General features: G+C 40.8%; 2 protein-coding genes across 7 annotated transcripts in view; both read left to right on the forward strand.

Annotated features, from left to right (window-relative positions):
* stxbp5b (syntaxin binding protein 5b (tomosyn)) overlaps positions 1-5,595 on the forward strand; it is a 39,334-nt gene extending 33,739 nt beyond the window's left edge. For all 6 annotated transcript variants that reach the window (XM_083792263.1, XM_083792265.1, XM_083792264.1 and 3 more), the window contains 3 exons: positions 20-131; positions 737-957; positions 2,055-5,595. In XM_083792263.1, the coding sequence (XP_083648389.1) occupies positions 20-131; positions 737-957; positions 2,055-2,096 (375 nt within the window). In that variant the 3' untranslated portion in view covers positions 2,097-5,595. The remainder of the gene's footprint in view (positions 1-19; positions 132-736; positions 958-2,054) is intronic.
* Positions 5,596-6,698: 1,103 nt separating this feature from the next.
* LOC310877602 (SAM and SH3 domain-containing protein 1-like) overlaps positions 6,699-20,726 on the forward strand; it is a gene marked incomplete at its 5' end in the record, with an annotated part of 68,561 nt that continues 54,533 nt past the window's right edge. Inside the window, one exon of the mRNA XM_083791536.1 lies at positions 6,699-7,190. Coding sequence (XP_083647662.1) covers positions 6,699-7,190 — 492 coding nt within the window. The remainder of the gene's footprint in view (positions 7,191-20,726) is intronic.

Genomic DNA, 20,726 nt, shown 5'->3' on the forward strand with positions numbered 1-20,726 from the left:
CATGTTGTTTCTTCTCCAGGAGATGCTCAGTGAGCTGTTTAACCCGGTGGAGACACCAGAGGCTCCCAACAGAGGGTTCTTCAAAGGCTTGTTTGGTGGAGGGGCACAATCCCTAGACAGGGAGGACCTCTGTGAGTACACCACCTACTGTAGCTTCATGTTAACTTCAGCTTTTTTGTTTACAAGTTCTGTTCTCATTCTAAAATAAGATATCCTAGTGCAATAATAGCATGTACAGCCTGGGCCATGGCTCAGTGGTCCAGGCACCTTGGCTGGTAATCCAGTCTGGCAGTGTGTCGCGGGTTCGACTCCAGATCCCGACGGCCTTTACTGCATGTCTTCCCCCATCTCTCTCTCCCCATTTCCTGTCAGCCTACTGTCTGTCCCTCCATAAAAAATGTACATAGAGGCCAACAGCTGAAGTCATTAGCTGACAAAATGCCAATACTTTTCAGACAAAATGCCAATACTTTTCAGACTCTATTGTCCATTATGTTGGAGGTACTGTACTAAAACATAAGATAATGTATTGTTTGCCGATATTGATGCACAGCATTTAAGAAGTGAATTCATCCCTTGTTGATGCACTGGCTTTGTACGTCATACATTTGTCCATAAGATTGTGTTTACATTCCCTGCTGTACCAATTATTTATTTATTTTCCACACGTTTAAATGTTTCTTCTATACTATATAAACAACGTTAATTAAAAAACCTTTCCTTGTATTTCTGGTAGTTGGTGAGACATCTGCTGGTAAAGCCTCCCGCAGCCTTGCCCAGCACATCCCTGGCCCAGCGGGCATGGAGGGCATGAAGGGGGCTGCCTCTGGAGTGGTTGGAGACCTTGCCCGTGCCCGGATAGCTCTGGATGAAAGAGGGCAAAAACTGGGAGAGCTGGAGGATCGAACGGCGGCTATGATGGCCAGCGCAGACTCTTTCTCCACACACGCCCACAATGTATGTTTCACATCTGGCCTTAATTTCAAGACGCCAAATCCCTTTTCTCAGCTTCCTTCAGAGCTAAGCCTAGGCTTTACAGTCAAAAGTACAACACACAGTATGTGCAAAGGATAGGGTTGTGCAGTTATAACCTTAATATGGTAACCTGAGATATTTGAAAACGACGATGGTATCCGTTTCAACACCTTCGCAAAATTCTGATGCAATTCAAACTTAGACACTTAGGTGTTGTCATCTTTAGAAAGGGATCTTTTTTTCTTTCAAAGGGATCTGAGTTGTATAGCGGGCAAAGTTGGTGCCTCCAATATGATGGCTGGCAGAGAGTCCATTATACTGGATTTGTGCTACATTCTCATAACCTGACTCCGCCAGATGGGGGTGGTATTGAGTCACAAGTTCACAATCCAGTTGTGAAACAAGTAAGGAAAGGAAAGGTACTATGTGCCTGCACATATGCACACATGGCATCAAGCATGGTGTTGTGTGCAGGCGCCCTACACTCTGTCTTTCTTTTATCAATTACTTTTTAAGAGCCTGCCCAGGGACTACAGATGAAATTTAGCTTTGGCTAACTCTGGCCCATTTACATTGATGTGAAAACTGATGATTAATGAGCGTTGTCCCTGTCAAATAAATAAATAAATAACAAATGTTTACCCAGTGTAACTGGACTAAGCTCAAGAACTTGTTTACAGCCAGGCCCTGCTCATAGAACATTTCATGGTAGAGGTTCAATGCCTTGTCCAAGGGCACTTCAGCGGTGGTAATGAAGCGAGCTTCAATCTGGTGGAGTCAGGTTAGCATGCTCATCCATCAGTACCCTGATGATTGCCTTGGCACTGGTCTGGGATCAGCACCACAGCGGGATGTCTGGTCAATGAGGCACATTATTCGGAAAAAAGCATTGTCCGCATAGACTCTCACTTGCGCCCCATTTGATGTGAATAAATGGGATTAACCGGATACCACCCAACCGGAGATTGTCTTGTTAACAATGGCACACAACATATCAAGCCCAGTAACGTAGAGTGTTTTTACAACGTAACTTTTCTTTCTGTTTACCTACTCTCTCGCTTGTGTTATTTCTCCCCCAGATGATGCTGAAGTACAAAGATAAGAAATGGTACCAGCTCTGATGGACCGCTTGCAGAGCAATTCTGACTCTTTAATCACGTTCACCACTTTCTCTCTGAGGAGATGCAGCAGCAGGTCCCTCTCCTTCTGTTCTCCATTTCTCTTCATGTGGGGGGAGGGGTCCATCCTCTAACAAATATGATATTTTTGGGGGGTCTCACACAATGCGTTACCAGAGGATTGCTGAGGGAGTGGATGGCATCCAGCCTGATGATGCAAAGACACACGAGAGGAATGGAAAATAAGAAGGAGGTCTTCTGAACATGTCTCTCTGTTTCAACACAGAGGGACAGAAGGAGAACAAGAACTTTTCACTCATCTGCCACACCCTCATAAACACACACACACACACACACACACACACACACACACACACACACACATACTGTACATAGTATATATATATATATATATATATATATACACACATGTATACATCTATACAAGAGGAAAGACAATTCTATGAAACAAGTGCTCGTAGTGGCCTGATTGCTGTGGTTTTCATTTACTTGCCCTTTATGGTGTCTGCCATATGTGAAGGACTTGACATGAGGAGAAAAGTCTGAGGAGAAGCCGTCCTGTTGAATTCTAGTCAGTTTGACGTTTTGTTGACTGTTAGTATGCATATCAACGATTGGAAGAATGAAGCACTCTGCCTGTTCGGTTTTGTTTTTGTACTATTTCTAATTTATTTTCAGGATTTAATCTCTGATCTTATATGTCAGCTTGATTTTGTTTTGATTTTTATACGAAGGATTTGTCAAGCACTTAGAACAGAATAACTATTTTTTTTAATATAAGGATTTGTCAAACACTTGGAACAGCAGATTATTGACAAAGAGGTGATGATGAGCCTTGTTGCATCTCGCCAAATAAGGGCTGGTAGTGCACTAGATTATCACCCATCATTTGTATGGAAACATTTACCTATGAAGGTTCTAGGTGAGACGTAGATGCAATGTGTTTTCTGGAAGTCCAAATTTTGCCTATTTATTGGGATGATGCCATCCTAATAAGTAAGCAAGCAAAAATAGACATTTGTGTGCTGGGCATTAAAAAAATAAAAAAATAATTTTTCTCCTCAACAAAACACGAATGTGCAGGAAATGTTTACCCCAGGCTGAGAGAGTTTACATTGATTTATAAATGAAGAGTTGATGCACTGGAAAGCCCCTGAAGTTGTCAGTGGCTGCAGCTACAGTATAGCCTGACGTTGCAGTGCGACAAGTTGTGAGCTTGTAGATCGGCTATCATGGGTGCAAGACACCGGCGTGCAACCAAGTAAAAATCTGGTGTAAATCACACGGGAATAATGATTCACTCGTGGGTTATCCTTAAAACATGATTAGATTACATAACTGTTCATTTTATTTTTTGTTACAGTTCTCAAACTCCTTTTGTGAATGATTCTGATCTGTAGACAGCCGTTTGTTCTTCTTTTGATAATTTTTGGTAGGGTTTTGCTTTTCCACCTAAATACGCATGTATCTCTTCCAGCACAATGGATATGGTGTTACTGTATTGTTAGATGCCAGTAGAATGACCAAGCACCACAAAGTGTCAGTACAAATTTTCATTGGTCATATTTCTGAAACCATCAACTTGAAAAAACTAAACAAAAAAAGATTCTCTTCTGCCTTTGCCTATCATGATGCATATATACTAACCTCTACCTATGTGTATATCTGTCTGTTTGTGAACATGCATATATTCAGGAATATGTGTATGGGCAACATTATTTATAATACTACATAGATATACAGTATATTAATTACATTAGGTCTTTAGAGATTTTTTGTTTTTGCTTGACAGTGTTTTTCAATGTGATTACCTAGACTTCTCGTAATTAGGATTCTTTTTATGAGGTGCAAGGATATGCTGCTATTTGTGTCAATGTAGGAGCATCATTTGTCTGTCTTTTATTTTGAAAAGAGAGAGACAAAGACCTTGTATCAATCCAGATTGCTGCCAAATGTTGTAAATAACAGGACAACTGGACACAAATCTGACAGTGCAGGTTTTGGCCACATGACATACATTAGTGGCCATGTTCTTTTCTGACACCAAAGAGTTGCTTAATTTCACAGCGTTGTCTTGTGTTTTTGTTTTCTCAATGGTTATAAATCCTGAGGTCTCCTGTTTGTAGAGAGAGGGTGCCTTTGAGGCCATAGCATCCACTCAGACCGTCCCATACTGCTGTAGATGTATTCAGAAGACAGGAAAAGTGTATTTGAGGGGGTTCATTCCAAAATGAGATATGTGAGATACTTATGTGCTGTGGACTCGTATCGAACAATTGCTGCAATGACACTTAAACCCATGTAGTATTGGTGAACATCTTTGGTTTAGTATCCTATGATAATTTTCTTATGAAATTGTCACATCTTAGAATGTATTTATCCACCACAAGTACTGAGTAATCAACACATGTTTTTCTTTTATCAAAGACTGAAATAGAGCTTTTTGGAGTGACACCCTTCATTTTTCTTATTTGGCAGATATAAACTTCATTGTTACTGTGCCGTGTACTACTGAGCGAATGCGTTAGAACGAGCAGATGGGGGGGTTTGCACTATTTTTTGTACCCAAGAGTAATTTGATTTTGTTTTCTCTACATTTGATTTTTTTTTTAAGCACCAAAATATGAAAGAAAGCTTATCTATGTCATTTGCCAATTCTGCTGATTGCTTCACTTTCAGATTTGTTTTCAATGTCAGTTTAATGATATGATATATTTATATATTTGAGAACCTATATAAATTTTATTTCAATGATATATTACAAATGAATACCTTTAATGTACGTTTGAGATAAAAACACATTTACGTCTAAACAATGGTTCTGTATAAATTACCCACTGTCCAAACATGGAAAATAAACATGCTCATCTTATATTGGAGCTTCCTGAAGTCTCAGGAGTGTGTGATCTCCCATGGGAACAGGGCTTAGAGGCTTTCAAACAGCGGCCTCCGAAAGTGCTTGAATTCACAAAACATTGTATGTCCTAAATGGTCTCTTATTGCACATTGGAGGATGCATGATGTGAAGTGTTTACATAGTTGAAACAACCATGTATTATCCCCTTTAGAGATTGACTGTTCCTGGCATTTGTAACTACCACCAAGTTGAACAAAATCTATATTCTCGTCAAAACAAGACATTTTCTACCGTTTATTTTGTATTTTCATTTTGAACATGCTAATTGTATAACTGTGAGAGATTATATTTATTTTCATGTTGGTTTGTACTTGTTTTTCTGTTGGTTTCATGTACACAACTCTTGCATACCTTCACCTTGTAGGCCGCCTAGCAAATCATTGAAATCTACACTGGACTTGCAGTATACTTTTATCAGTCACCATAACTTAACATCTATATCTGTCTACGGGGATGAATATCTGTGGAGTTGCAGTATAGTCTCATAGTAGACATTTTTTGTACAGTTTTATTAAGATAAATTTCACATGGTTGTCTGACGATCTGCCACAAACAATTTAAACATGAAGTATACTATATATATATATATATATATATATATAATGGAAAATAAATGTAAACTAAATCGTGGTTGTTTTGTCTTTCATGTTTCTTGTCAGTCAGCTTCATTGCATGTTGAGGCTTGTTTGTTTTTCTTTGTACTTTATTTGTACTAAATCGTGGTTGTTTTGTCTTTCATGTTTCTTGTCAGTCAGCTTCATTGCATGTTGAGGATTTTTTGTTTTTCTTTGTACTAACACATGGCTCTTCTCGAGTTAGCCGCCTGTCCCAATAACACCGACAGAGGGCGCCAGAGGTCAAAATATTTTCAACCAAACCAAGGAGAACTAATCCAAGCTTTGTGAATGTGCTTGATGTCTCTGAGCATCACGCTCACTGGATGGATAGAGGAGTCTGGCCTGGGAGAGCCAATAAAGTTCATATCGTGGAAGCTGGTCTGGAGGGACGTTACAGGTACTGAGGTACAGACAATAATCCTTTGCATTCAACCTTGCGTTTTATTCAATGCCATGACAATGGCAGTGTTTTGTTTGTTCTTCTGCACAGTGTCAACTGTGTAACGCACGGGCTCTATGAATCAAACAAAAGAGATGAACCCCAGTCTGATAGCCAACTTCGGGAGACCCGGACATTTGTTAGGGTAACTTCAGATATTTGGTAAGCGCAATCAATGAATCACTGTTTTGCTGTTGCATGCGAAGAAAAAAAAGACTTGTATTTTTGTAAGAAATGCAATATATGCGTCGTTGGCCACACATGATACTGCTGCGCGTTCTATTTGATCAAAGGATTGTTTTTTTTCTATGTTAGCTTTTTTCTATGTTAGCTGTAGAGTTTGTCAACCAGAATATTTTGTTGTTGCGGCAAAGAAGCACGTGCAAACATGATTTATCAATACCAATGTCGCCGCTGCTGCACTCCCTACAATCAGAAGATGCTTCTTTTTTGGAGACTTTAACTTTGGTACACAGAGCGTGGATGCCGTGGAACCGTGCGCCGGTTTGTCCGGGGGTGACACAATGATGTGAATTGAGATGACTGAAGCTCCACCAAATATCTTTTGGTGAATAAGGATTAAGCCTCGATCGCTTTTATCCTGTCTCAAGATGAGCCAAGGGACAGACCTTGTTTTTGAATGGCTGTCAACCCTTAGTTTGACTCAATACGCGGAGTCGTTTGTTGACAATGGATATGACGACTTGGAAGTTTGTAAACAAATAGGTGAACCAGACCTTGATGCCATAGGCGTCCGCATACAGTACCACAGACAAAAGCTGCTCGATGCCGTGGAGAAGTTGATTGAGGAAGACACAAATACATCTGCCGGTTTTTATTTCACCTTGGAGCCTTTGGGTGACTTAGGTCCTTCACATTGTCTCCACACTCATCACTCTGAGAGAGAGAATCAGTCCCAGAGGTCAAGGTCACAAACAGGGGACACAGAGAGACACCAACGCTCCTGTCCTGGAAACCACAATCTAAGATTCACAGATTGTAATGACTTTGTGACTTATCCAAAGTTGAAGTTGAAGATATTGATTAGAGATAAACTTGCAAAAGATGGGATCGACCTCAGTGATGCACCCTACAGCTGCAAGGTAGGAGCTGGCTCTGTTTACCATGGGTTAATGTTAAGTTAAGTGTTGGCTAATCATAGCTGCCTCATTCAATTTCACAGGCTTACATTGTATTCTTTGTGTTGAGTATAGTGTGTCAAATGTCTGTAATTGTACAGGCAGCCATGGGCCCTCGATACATATGCCAAGGGATGATTTAAAACTTGCTTGGGTTTGATGGGCAGGTATTCTCTCTGAAAATTTGAAATGATGTATAATTAATCATACCATACTTTTATGACTTAACTCAAGCACATGGGGATGGGGGTTGCAGTAGCTCATGGTCCATAGCTCTAATGCAACGCACGCATCCCAGAGCTAGGGTTGCAGTATGGAACAAACCTCCGACCCATTTTGGTAACATCTAACAGCCTGCAGCAAGTATCAGTGACCTACTTTAAAAGTAGACAAATTTTACCAGGTAAATGTTTGACCAATGACCATCAGCAGGAGAAGAGTCACACTGTATAGATTTATGTGCTATACAGTAGGTCAGTCAGACACACACGTGGCCATTCTAGCTGTCATTTGCAGGAAAGACTATATGATGAGACTATATACAACGCAGGTCTGCTGAAAGATAATATCCCCTATTTTCAGCTGCCGTACATGTAAAGCTTAAAGGCCCAATTCACCCATCTTGATATAATTAGGCCTCGCATAAGTTCCGTCTACGTGCTCTGTCTCGGAGGAGGGCTGTGGAATGGACAGTTCACAAATCTGTCTACCAGTGACATCAGGCATGCAGGTTTAGTCATGTGACACATACTGTACTGAGTAGATGGAAATTGTGCAATCTTACAGTATAATGAGCATTTAGGGACCTGAGGGCCAATTGTATTGGGTGAAGTACTCTTTTAAGTTGTTTGTAACAGGCTCAATTGAAGGACGGACGACAGCCAAGGGTTTAAGTACTCTGTTCTCTTTATTTCCATGTAGCTACAAACTGCTTGCCCTGCTTTGTTTTATCATGTGCTTACTATAGGCACAAGGTAGCAAAATGATTTAAAAAGAAAACACAGTAAACCCGGAATGACAGAAGTTGCACAAGGTGTGTAGTCACACCTACAGTAGCTGACCTTTAGTTTGACTCAGGCCAGGTATCAAGGTTCAGGTATGACTGCTTAAATCAGCTATCCCCATCACCATCACAGTGTTAATCTGGATTATATTTCTAAATATTAATGGCAATCACAATCAAAATCAATATTTGATTTTGGATTTGCACGTTTTGATCGCATTTCATATCTTCAAGTCAAGATGTGGGCTATTTTCAACCATAACAGGCAATCATTCTGAAGGAAGTGAAATATTGCCTTCAATATATACTCTAAATCTATACTTTCAATAGTATACAATTAATTACAGCTGTAGACTCCCTGAGAGATGGATAAGAAAGCTCAGAGTCAGACTGTACTTCTCAGCGGGATAATGGATCCAGGAACACGGAACAGTCAGCCATATCCTATGATGACAGACGTTTAGTCCAGGGAAATGCAGTCACTGACACAGCCAGCAGCCCAGCACACAATCTACTGTCTGGGGATCTGCCTGGATTCCCACGATTGCTGACTGGAGCGAATGCTGTGGACTTGTCTTTAGAGACTGTTACTTAATGTAATTACAGCGAGAGGGGCAGTAGTAATTCAGCTTTGGCATACATTAACTCATTTAGTCCATAACATATTCCGTGTTTGCTCTGAGGCAAGCTGACGAATGGTTGATTGACCTAGTTGGATTGGGTTCAACAATTTGTCACAGTCAAGGTGTTGTCTTAATTACTGGATGTTGGAATATTATTATTATTTTATGTATATACTAACTTTACTGTGCATAGGTACAGGTCCCTTATGCTTTGATTTAAAGTTTTGTTTGATTATTTTTGTAGATTTGTATAACTATACATTTTTGGAAAGGGTATTATGTAAGGTATCAGAAAAGCAATGTTCCCATTTTCCCAGATGTCTGTGGCGTCCATATTGGAATTTATAAAATGTATGTTTTGTAATATCTCAGCCTCTAAATAAGCTAGAACATTGATTTTAACTGCTAAACCTACATTTTCAGCATCAATTAATCAAATTATGGTAGTTATAAAGCTATACATTTTTGGAAAGGGTATTGTTTAAGGAATCAGAAAATCAATGTTTGCATTTGCCCAGATGTGTATATGGTGGCCATATTGTAATTTACAAAATGGCAGCCGTAAAATATATGTTTTGTAATATCTTGGTTTCCACTTTCTAAATAAGATGGAACATTGATTTTAATGGCTAAACCTATATTTTCAGGGTCAAGTAATCCAATGGCCCAAGTTATCATTTAATCTTTTGTATCATCCCATTGAAATACATAATCCACCATATGGATAATAAACAGCACAGCCCAGGCAGTCAGTCTACTAACTCAGAGTTATTTTTTATTGAAAAAAAGATTTATTTTAGGCTTTTCTGCCTTTATTGATGGTATCAAGTGAAGATAGTAAATGGGGGGAGAGAGAAGGGGAGAGAGACATGCAGCAAAGGTCGTCATGAACGGGACTCGAACACAAGACACGCTGTCAGGCCAAAGCCTATATGTGGCATGTGCCTGGACCACTTGGCCATCCAGAGAGATCTCTTTTTTAACTGTGAACTTTGGATGTTTGTGTAACCATCTTAAACATCATGACGTGTAATCGTAGACGGCCTCTATGCATCATCATCATCATCATCATCACTTTTGTGCATCGTTCTGGCACTGGCTGCTAGCTGACACATGTCAGTATAGGCTAAGTCCTTAGCTTTGCAGGAACATCTGCAAGAAGAACAGTCAGATTTACACTTGCATTTGACCATCTCAAGAATGCCCTTTGGTCGTTGGTTTCAGTTTGCCATCCAAGTGTTTTTTTGTTTTTTTTATTTTTAGTTTTTTTTATCCCACAATTTTCTGATTCCTTAGACAATACCCTTTCCAAAAATGTAGTTATGCAAATTTTCAAAAAAGAAATCCAACAAAATTACACAGTGAGGCTGACTATAACCACACCAGGTCATGCATCTAAGGGTTAATGTTGAATTTTCTTGTAGCTTCATAACTACCACCATTGGATTCCTTGATGCTGGAAATGTAGGTTTATAGCAATGTTCTAGCTTATTTAGAGATATTGGTTTAGACTAGTCATTGGTTAGACCAGTCATTAGTCCTACAACCTATCTCAAACCTTCACCCTAACCTCCCACAGGGCAGCGGGTGCAGTACTTAGTTTAGACAGTTTTTGGTTTAGACTACTAGTCATTGGTTAGACCAGTCATTAGTCCTACAACCTATCTCAAACCCTCACACCTAAACCTAACTTTAACCCATGTCTAACCAATGACTAGTCTAAACTAAGTATGCACCCCCGGGACAGAACACCTAAACCTAACCTTAACCCTCTCCCAACCCTTAACGCACCCCTCACCAACCTTAATCCAGTCGTTTTAACGCACCCCTCACCAACCGTAATCCGGTCGTTTTAATGCACCCCTCACCAACCTCTAACCAACCTGTCTAACCAATGACTAGTCTAAACTAAGTATGCACCCCATTTTACGGTGGCCATTTTGTAAATTCCAAATTCCAATATGGCCACAGACATCTAGGCAAATGGGAACATTGATTTTCTGATTCCTCACACAATTGTATACCGGTAGTTATGCAAATCTACAAAAACAATCTGACAAAAATTTATTGTGGAACTGACTATATTGTACCACAGTAAACTGAATCGCTGTTTAGTTCTGGTTGCTGTAATACACCATGTGACACCAAGTGATAGCGGATGGCCTTGTCACGTATAAAATGCTTTATCCCTGTTGAGTTCCACTGTTGTGTCCCATTTTATGTTGTGTTTGAAGAGACCTTAGGCACAATGTGTGTTGTTGGAGATGGCACTTTCTAATTCTATAGCTCATGGGGTCAGGGAACTTACATTCATACTGTTCTAGATTTTGCCGTGTCTCTGTGGATATGAGTTTAAAGTGTTCTCATTACCAATGAAGGAATGTGATCTGAGAAAGTGGTGAGCCAGACACGGTTGTCCAGAAGACTCTACGGTCTACTCAGAAATTTTGATTTGAGCTGACTTGTGTGTCATAACACATAATGGTGCCAGACACTGTCCACTTTACTGCGGTATCTTAAAACATCCAGTATATCATGTAGCCTTATTTATTCATACGGGGCACTAGCTACAATGGCAACCAATGCCACTGTAGTGGTTACCAAGTTATCCTGCATTACCACTGCTAGCCAATATTTCTTAATCGTTAGGATTACAACAAAAAAGCATATTGTAAGGACTAATGTCTGTTGACTGTCTAGTTGGTAAACACTAACAAAATGAATAGTATAATCATATTCAGAAATGTCGGGCAGGTTTACAGTAGTACAAAAAGAAATGCAAAAAATGGAAACGGAATTAAAGTCTACTCTGTACAGTACAAAGTAGCTCCAGATGCTCCTAAAGTGGTTGAGTCTATAACATTTGGGAGCTTTGATTGATTTCTTTGTTTAGTTTTCCAAACTCTTTTCCTCTTGGGGATCGAGCAAATGTGCCTTGCTTGTTCAGTACACTTGTAGTAAGAATTGGGACTTACAATGGATCCATTATTTGTATGCTTTTTCACAAAGCATACAAATGTTGTCAAAATACTACATTTTCTTTGCATACTGGCATGTGCTTTTAAGACGGTTGCACTGTAGGCCTATCAGGCTATCTACTGTATATGACTACTCAGAGTCACTGCCAAATGTACAGTATACAGTTCATGAATGATTCAAAGGTTACATACTGCAAAGTGCAGAGAGGCACTTTGAACCTTTTAGGATTATATTTTTGGGATTTATGCTTTATTGAGACTTGCCATTTGAAGAGCGAGAGACAGCAACTATAGGGCCCTGAGATGGAAATCAAACCCAAGTCATTGTCCTTATGTAGGCCTACTGTAGTCAAAGTGAGCAGGGTACCTTTTTGTAACTCACTTCTGATAACTTTATTATGTTCATTCCAACACGTGCACATGCAGCTTGGCTCTGCAAAAAGCCTCTTCACGTACTTTCTTTGACTTAAGGATGTTTGTTCACCATAAACTTGCTGTTGTATGAATTGAATTATTTCACCACAATACATATAAAATAAACAAAGGGACTACAAACGTAGGAAGGACCTGGTAAATTAAGCTTACTGTATGTTTATTGTTAAGAGTATAGGCCTAGTTGTCACAAATGATGAACTCCCTTTTGTGAAAATAATGTCTGATTCCATTGACCTTTCACACTGAAACATTTATATTTTAAACTGTTATTGAATGAATTAATGCATTTTATTTGTATAGCACCTTTCCAAACGTATAGTTACAAAGTGCTTTACAGACAGGTTATGAAACAGTAATCATAAAAACATAAAAGCAACAAAACATCAATACATCAGATATAATAAAGCATGAAGAAAATAACAGGTCAAAAAAAAAAAAAAAAAAATTAGGAAAAACACTTACACATACAGATGTGTTTTTAAACGCGTTTTAAAAGAAGGCACTGATTCTGCTGAATCTAATAGCCAAAGGCAGGGAGTTCCAGAGCAAAGGTGCCTGAGCCGCAAAGGCCCGGCCACCCCGAGTGACCAGACGCGTTGCAGGAGGAACTAGGAGGGCCCTCCCCGATGACCTAAGGGAGCGCACAGGGTTATGGGGTTTCAGCAAATCTCTTAAATAATTGGGAGCTAGACCATGTAGAGCTTTAAAAGTAATCAATAAAATCTTAAAATCAATTCTGTAGCTTACAGGGAGCCAGTGAAGATTAGCTAAAATCGGTGTGATATGTTCACGTTTTCTCGTGTTGGTGAGAAGGCGAGCCGCAGAGTTCTGCACCATCTGGAGGCGAGATATATATTTTTTGCTCATACCAGAGTACAGTGAGTTACAGTAATCCAATTATTGTCCTAGCCTTCACTATAACATTTTCCACCTTTTGACAAAATTTGCTTCAAAATCTGGTAATTGGCATTGGCATCGGACCCAAAATTATGAGATTGGTCGCGCTCTAGTGTGTTGGAGCCCCTGCTTGATGTGAAACACCACCACTGAAAAGCCATCTCAGAAAGATCACATCAGCTTGCTCACACTGATTTGAACAGTAGAAAGAGCGTTTTAGAGCAGTCTGGCTGTTCAGTGTTCAGGTTCAGCACAGTTACTTATTTGGATCCAGAATGTATATATGTAGGCCATGGCCAGAAGCCATTTGTCACCAGGGATGTCTGGTACTTTATTTCCACCTAATCCTAGGTTCCTTTTGATTCCCTCCTGTAGGACATTTTAGCTTCATACTAGTGCCTATTTATTTACAGAGAGAGCTTAACATCCACCTGTCACCATTCTCGGCTCGCCCATTGGTATGTAGAGAAAAGAATTCTCCTCTGTAAATATTACCTGTTGCATTCATTCATTCATATAAAAAATCATTGGAAAGAAAGTAAATGAAGTACAAGGTACGTGAAACGTTCAGCAATTGGGTTAGCCGGTGCCCACACCCCTCCCAAACACAGAGATGTGGTGCGTCCTCTGCAGGGACACAGACAGATCTCAGGAAAAGAAAGCCTGCAGTTTCTATTAGCTTGGATTCCCCATCGATGATGTCACTGGTGGACGGGTTTCTGAACTGCCGAGTAGAAAAACATATATTATTTGAAAAGTGGTGAAGTGGTCTTTTAATATCATCATCTCATCTGTACAGTATATAGCATTTCATGTTTAGTGTCCTATAATCGGAACATGACAGAGTTGTTCATTTCCATCTACGTTCTTTTGTAGGCTATTTTATGTCAGAAGTGATGTCAGCGGTATCCCCTTTTATTCCCATATATGGAGTTCTTTGTCAGGCATGCCCAAATATGGAGTCTATGCAGATGTCAGAATGATGTCAGAAGTCAGTGGACGAACCCTTATAGGCATGCCCAAATATGGAGTCGGGCAGAGATCTTTTGTGGCGGTTCTGGACAACCATGGGTCCGACCGAACTGACAGTTGACACCAGGCACTGCACTCTCTGTGGGGGTGTGGAACGTGTGTGTCGAATTTGAAGTAGGTGGGGCGAACGGTTCTCGAGTTATGTGGATTACAGACCTACAGGGGCATTTATAGATATTGTCACAATACAGTATTATCATCCCAATATCAAGGTAATTGGTAAAACATATTGTGATATTTTATTTTGTCTACATTACCCAGCCCTACTCAGAAGCCATCTTGTCTGCAACGCAATGAATGCCGGTGATTCAGATCCTAATTTGATCAATGAATAATGGATCTATACTGTAATTATGCAGTGACTCTACCTCTCAGTATACTGTAGAGTCTGTGGTGCAATCAATTCTCACAGAGATAATGTGCTTTTCTGCGTGACAGATTTTATCCAATCATCCGGTACACATGATCTCTATAGTCATGTGATCAAGATGTATCTGTCAGATTTTTCATATGTCGTTCATATACCATATTCCAAAATCATTAATATCTAAATGTTGAATCAAGCAACGTATTCTAGGCATGTCATAATAGGAGAACATTAACCCATTTAAGAGATTTTGTGTAGAGGGAAAAAGGAAAGTGACCAAATATATACCACTTTTGAGTTTAAACTGTTCTGTATTTCAACATCTCTCTTAAAATCCATAAACAAGAGATCCAAGACTAGAATCTGTCATGTCATCAACAAAGTGGAAAAATCTACTGAAGTTTTGTTGACTTTAAAAGAGATAAACTAGAAAAAGTGCCCTACTGGGCACAGGTCTCCACCAGGATGAGCAGATGTGAAGAATTCCAGGCAAAGGTTTTTCCTTGGCCTCTAGGGAGTTGGCATACAAACGTATCCACAGATCCGTGCAGTTAGAGGTAAAAACACTTTTCGGCCAGTTATAGCGCCACCTTGAGGCTGAGTTGAAATTTGTTCATGTGGCATTTCGTCCTCTGCCTAGTGGGAATGTGGGTGCACAATTTCACGGAAATCACGCGATGTGTTCATGATTTGCAGCATTTTGTTTGAAACTGAGCACTCCTGTGAACTTTGGAAGCCAATCTTAACCAATCAGGATGGAGTCTGAGAAATCTGAAAGACCGGTTTCGTTGAATGGCTCTAGAGATACTGTGTACCAATTTGCGTGATGTTTGGACAAATTATGTAGGTGTACTGTGCAAAAACTTGTTTTGCACAAAGCGGCCTCCTGGTGGCGCTATAACAGGCCGTTGTGGAAATCTGAAAGACTGGTTTCGTTGAATGGCTCTAGAGAGACTGTGTACCAATTTGCGTGATGTTTGGACAAAATCTGTAGGTGTACTGTGCAAAAACTTGTTTTGCACAAAGCGGCCTCCTGGTGGCGCTATAACAGGCCGTTCTGGAAATCTGAAAGACTGGTTTTGTTGAATGGCTCTAGAGAGACTGTACCAATTTGCGTGATGTTTGGACAAAATCTGTAGGTGTACTGTGCAAAAACTTGTTTTGCACAAAGCGGCCTCCTGGTGGCGCTATAACAGGCCGTTCTGGAAATCTGAAAGACTGGTTTCGTAGGCCCAGGCCGTAGCGTAACGGTCTGGGCACCGGACTGGTAATCCAGTCGCAGTGTGCCGCGGGTTCGACTCCCGGACCCGACACGGCCTTTACTGCATGTCATCCCCCATCTCTCTCCCGTTTCCTGTCAGCCTACTGTCTGTCCCTTCAAAAATCAATAAAAAGGCGTAAGCCGCAAAAAAAAAACCTTAAAAAAAAAAAAAGACTGGTTTCGTTGAATGGCTCTAGAGAGACTGTGTACCAATTTGCGTGATGTTTGGAAAAAATCTGTAGGTGTACTGTGCAAAAACTTGTTTTGCACAAAGCGGCCTCCTGGTGGCGCTATAACAGGCTGTTCTGGAAATCTGAAAGACTGGTTTCGTTGAATGGCTCTAGAGAGACTGTGTACCAATTTGCGTGATGTTTGGACAAAATCTGTAGGTGTACTGTGCAAAAACTTGTTTTGCACAAAGCGGCCTCCTGGTGGCGCTATAACAGGCCGTTCTGGAAATCTGAAAGACTGGTTTCGTTGAATGGCTCTAGAGAGACTGTGTACCAATTTGCGTGATGTTTGGACAAAATCTGTAGGTGTACTGTGCAAAAACTTGTTTTGCACAAAGCGGCCTCCTGGTGGCGCTATAACAGGCCGTTCTGGAAATCTGAAAGACTGGTTTCGTTGAATGGCTCTAGAGAGACTGTGTACCAATTTGCGTGATGTTTGGACAAAATCTGTAGGTGTACTGTGCAAAAACTTGTTTTGCACAAAGCGGCCTCCTGGAGCGGCCTCCTGGTGGCGCTATAACAGGCCGTTCTGGAAATCTGAAAGACCGGTTTCGTTGAATGGCTCTAGAGAGACTGTGTACGAATTTGCGTGATGTTTGGACAAAATCTGTAGGTGTACTGTGCAAAAACTTGTTTTGCACAAAGCGGCCTCTTGGTGGCGCTATAACAGGCCGTTCTGGAAAGTTCATCGTTGGCATCCAGGGAGTGTGTGTGCAAAATTTGGCATCGACCGGGTTAACGGTTAACGGTGGCCGAGATTAGCTGCTCACGGACACACGGACGGACGGACACACACACGGACACACGGACGGACGGACGGACGGAGTGCAAAACATACTCTCCCCCCATGCCTTCGGCCTGGTGGAGACAATTAGATTCCATTAACTTGGGAGGTTTATGTAAATATCTTTATCTCGGTTTATTTAGCTGTTCTATCAAAAACACTGACTTGATCTTTTACAGTATTTTAAAGTTTGCCTATGTGCAACCATTAGGTACTGTATACTTATTTTTATCAAAGTTGTTCTCAAGAAAATGTCTGTATTGTAATTATTGAGCTTTTTCTCTACATTTAAATAAAAAAAAGGTTGCCACTCATAACTCAGCACGACCAACAAGTTGCCATATGCCTTGCTGACAAATGAATCAAATAGAGTGACTTGTCAGCAAGGCATATGGCAACGTGTTCGTCGTACTGCAATGAGAGTGAAACAGACTGGCTTGCGAGGCTAGTCATGCTGGAACCTTGTTGTAAGATTCCCTTCTGTCCAAACAATGGGATGCAATGGACCTACAATCCCTCACAGCAATTCACAAAACCTGGGGAACAAATATCACATCACCCAGAAGATTTGCCTGTTTTGCCCTCTGTGAGTTTCCCAGGACAAGCAAAAACAGCAGGCCTCTTTTGATAGAAATGGCTCTAAGAAAAGACTTCAAAGATTTTGAATGGAGGTTGGCAAATACACAGACACTGCAGCAGCTGGCAGCTGTCTCTGTCTTTGTCACCACAAAACAGAGGATGAATGGAGCTGTTAAGCTAGCTTTTAAAACACCAGCAATGGAGCATGTGAAAACAAAAGGAAATGTGATTGAATGAGAGAAGTGTTAATCATGGGGTGAAATGATCAATGCAGAGACTTATGGGGGGGAAATCGTTTTCTTTTCCTCAATGAGTAATCTCATATCTAAACATTATGTTGATGGTGATTGGTTGGCACTGTTTGTAATTGGCATTTCAGTTTACATTCATTCTATCATATTACCTTCAGTTGATGTCTAGCATTCAAGATTTAGATCTGACCTCTGCTAAACGCTTTGCTTCTAAGAATAACCACTACCACGTTGTAGTAGTGCACACTAGACTTAAGTCCAGTTGATGTGACCTCTGCATTAGCAAATGTCCCCTTGTTTGTCATATGTCCTGCAGGCCTACTTATGGACATTTTAATCTTATGTGAATACAGACCTGGACAAATCATGCAGCCATTAGTGGAATATCACTGGCTTATTGCACTGATGGTGCCTGCCTGGAGGGTAGCACTGCATTGCAAGGAGCACTCAAAAGCTAAGCTGTAGCCTGCCCTCCAGTATGGTATGATATGTTATCAATCCCCCCCCCATTCAGACATTACATTAATACAGAGGGGATCTGCTCCTCTTCTTTTCACAATATGCTTTATGTTTAAACCAGATGAACAATATAACAGCTGACATTGTACCAGTGCATATCTGCTCTTCACAGCACTGTAGCTTCTCTGAGGTCTCTGAGTTGCATATGGTATTCACACAGGGAATATTTGTTGCCGTGGTGAAAGCCATGCTATGCATAATGTAAACACTGTGTTAAGAGGGGCATAATCATTGACCTATATTGCTGCATTTAAGATGAGAATGATCTAGGGTCAGCGGACTGGAGGCTAAAGGACAAGTGGGTGCTTATACCGTAGCTATTAGCCTTTTTGTAGATCGTTCTAGAGCAGGGGTTCTTATCCATATTATGAGGGAAGATGTGTGTGTATGATTAAGGGGTCAAGTTGCTGTCCTCTGTTCTGTTGTATACCAACATGGAACCAGGAGATTATTTCTCCAATGGAAGGAGCTTTTGGTTTAGCGCTCATTTACAAGGTTGTCGAAAGGGTCTGCATTCATGACTGCACGGTGCCATGTCTTATGTTCGACCTCTCAATATTGAGATGTCGGCAAAATGGGCAGACACCGACTGCACACCCCTTTTGACTTTATATCAGCACTTTTTCTGATTTCTTTCTGCCAAAAGGTATTTATATAAATGTTTATTTTTTATTTTCCCTTTGCCACCCTCCCCACAATTGAAACACCCCAATCCCTTAAGGCTTTTGCCTTCAATGGCCTCCACTTTTCCTTGTGTAACAATGCTGAGCAGAGGTCTTTGAACCTCCATGGTTCGAATTTAAATCAATGCGGGGGGGGGGGGGGGGGGGCTTCTTTTACCACTGGGGCAGACACACTATTCAGAGGAAATGGAATTGAATGTGGAAGTTCAATAAGAGACTGCCTCGGAAGCACGGGGTATTAATTCTATGGAATGTGTTGGAGCACCAGCTCTCATTGGCTGCTGTTGGTGCTTGATGAAAAACAGAAGTTAGAAAAAAATGCAGCTATTATGTAGGTGTGGCTGTAGCTCTGACTAGTACAATAGTGATGCATCTGCCAAGGTTCTCTCAGACAAAGTGTCTTATGGCTTGGTCAGCGTCAGCGACTATAGGCAGCTCATTTGAATTATATGATTTTAGAAGCGTAAATTATACAAAGTGTGTTTGTGTGTGTGTATGTAATGTGTATATATATAATTGTATTAAAAAAAGAATCTAATGCCACATGCGTATCAAATCACTACATTGGAAATACGGTAATCAATGTTGGCTAAACCATTTGATGAATCTCAACTCTCAATGAATTATTTGGTGTGGATTTGCAGATAAAAGCCTTTTGGTCTCTCTCTCTCTCTCTCTTGTTCTCTTTGTGGCTGTGGGTCAGAACGTGGGTCTTGGATGTCTTTGAGTTACGCTACAGTGATCATGGCCACATTCCATCACTTCGCTAAATGGCTTGTATACTCTGTTGTGCATGTTGTCGCACACCGTAAATAGCCGATCTACAAGCTCACAATGTGTCGCAGTGTGACACATTGTGAGCTTATAGATCTGTTGTTTTTGTTGTGCGATACCAGGATGCAGCTAAGTATAATTCACCCTTTAGCTGAGGTTTTCCGCAGAGCTATTTTTATTGTATGTTCAAGATAGGCCATTTATGGTTGACAAGGATGTTCATTCACTGGAGCAGCATTGCCCCCCCCCCCCATTGCCAGAGGCAACATGGGACTTCATGGTACATACGTGCCACTACACTATACGTAGTCATATGTTTGTCTTGTTGTGATTTATTTATGTTATACGTGTTTTTATGTTTTGCATGATTGGAGTTGGGGTTTGAAGTCCACTAGAATTGAACATGTACAGTATAAAAGAACTCCATCTGATGGAGTATACTGTAGAATTGTGAACATACTCTTCTGTCCTGTGATTGTTTTGTTTCAACTACATTTTTATTTTAACTGCTGCTGTCCCACCGATTGTATGGCACTGTTGAAGGGCAACTTTGTCGACATTTTGCACCCATTTCTTTTCCATATACTGTAGTCACCTTAAGTTGCCTTCATCTTCCCATCTTCTTTATAGACTTTGCCAATCTATTTTTACATTTGGGAGAATTCCATGGCCACATATTTGTGCCCATGGACTGCACAACTTTGTGTGCCAGTTCTGGTGGTCAAGTCACCGACCGTGTTGTATCGGGAGTATGCGGGAAGTGCCGTTTACGCCTGTGCTTTCTGGCCATGATACGCCACTGGCGTTACCTCCTGTGTCTTCTACCCAGCGTTGTGTGACTGTGACTACTGGCCAATCACAGCGGGCCTTTCCTAAAAGCAGCAGTCTGTCACTCCGTGTTGAAAGGGAAAGTGAAGGACTCGGACTGCGGATGGAGTAGCAGTCAGACTATTAACTACTATAGATTTTAGTCAGACATGCGGCGCGCACACACACACACACACACACACACACACACACACACACACACACGCTCCTATTGAATATTGACATGATATATTGAGTGTAATACTGCAATTTCCTT

Source organism: Protomyctophum parallelum (assembly GCF_964188405.1).
Source record: "Protomyctophum parallelum genome assembly, chromosome: 20".
NCBI classification, from domain to species: Eukaryota; Metazoa; Chordata; class Actinopteri; order Myctophiformes; family Myctophidae; genus Protomyctophum; species Protomyctophum parallelum.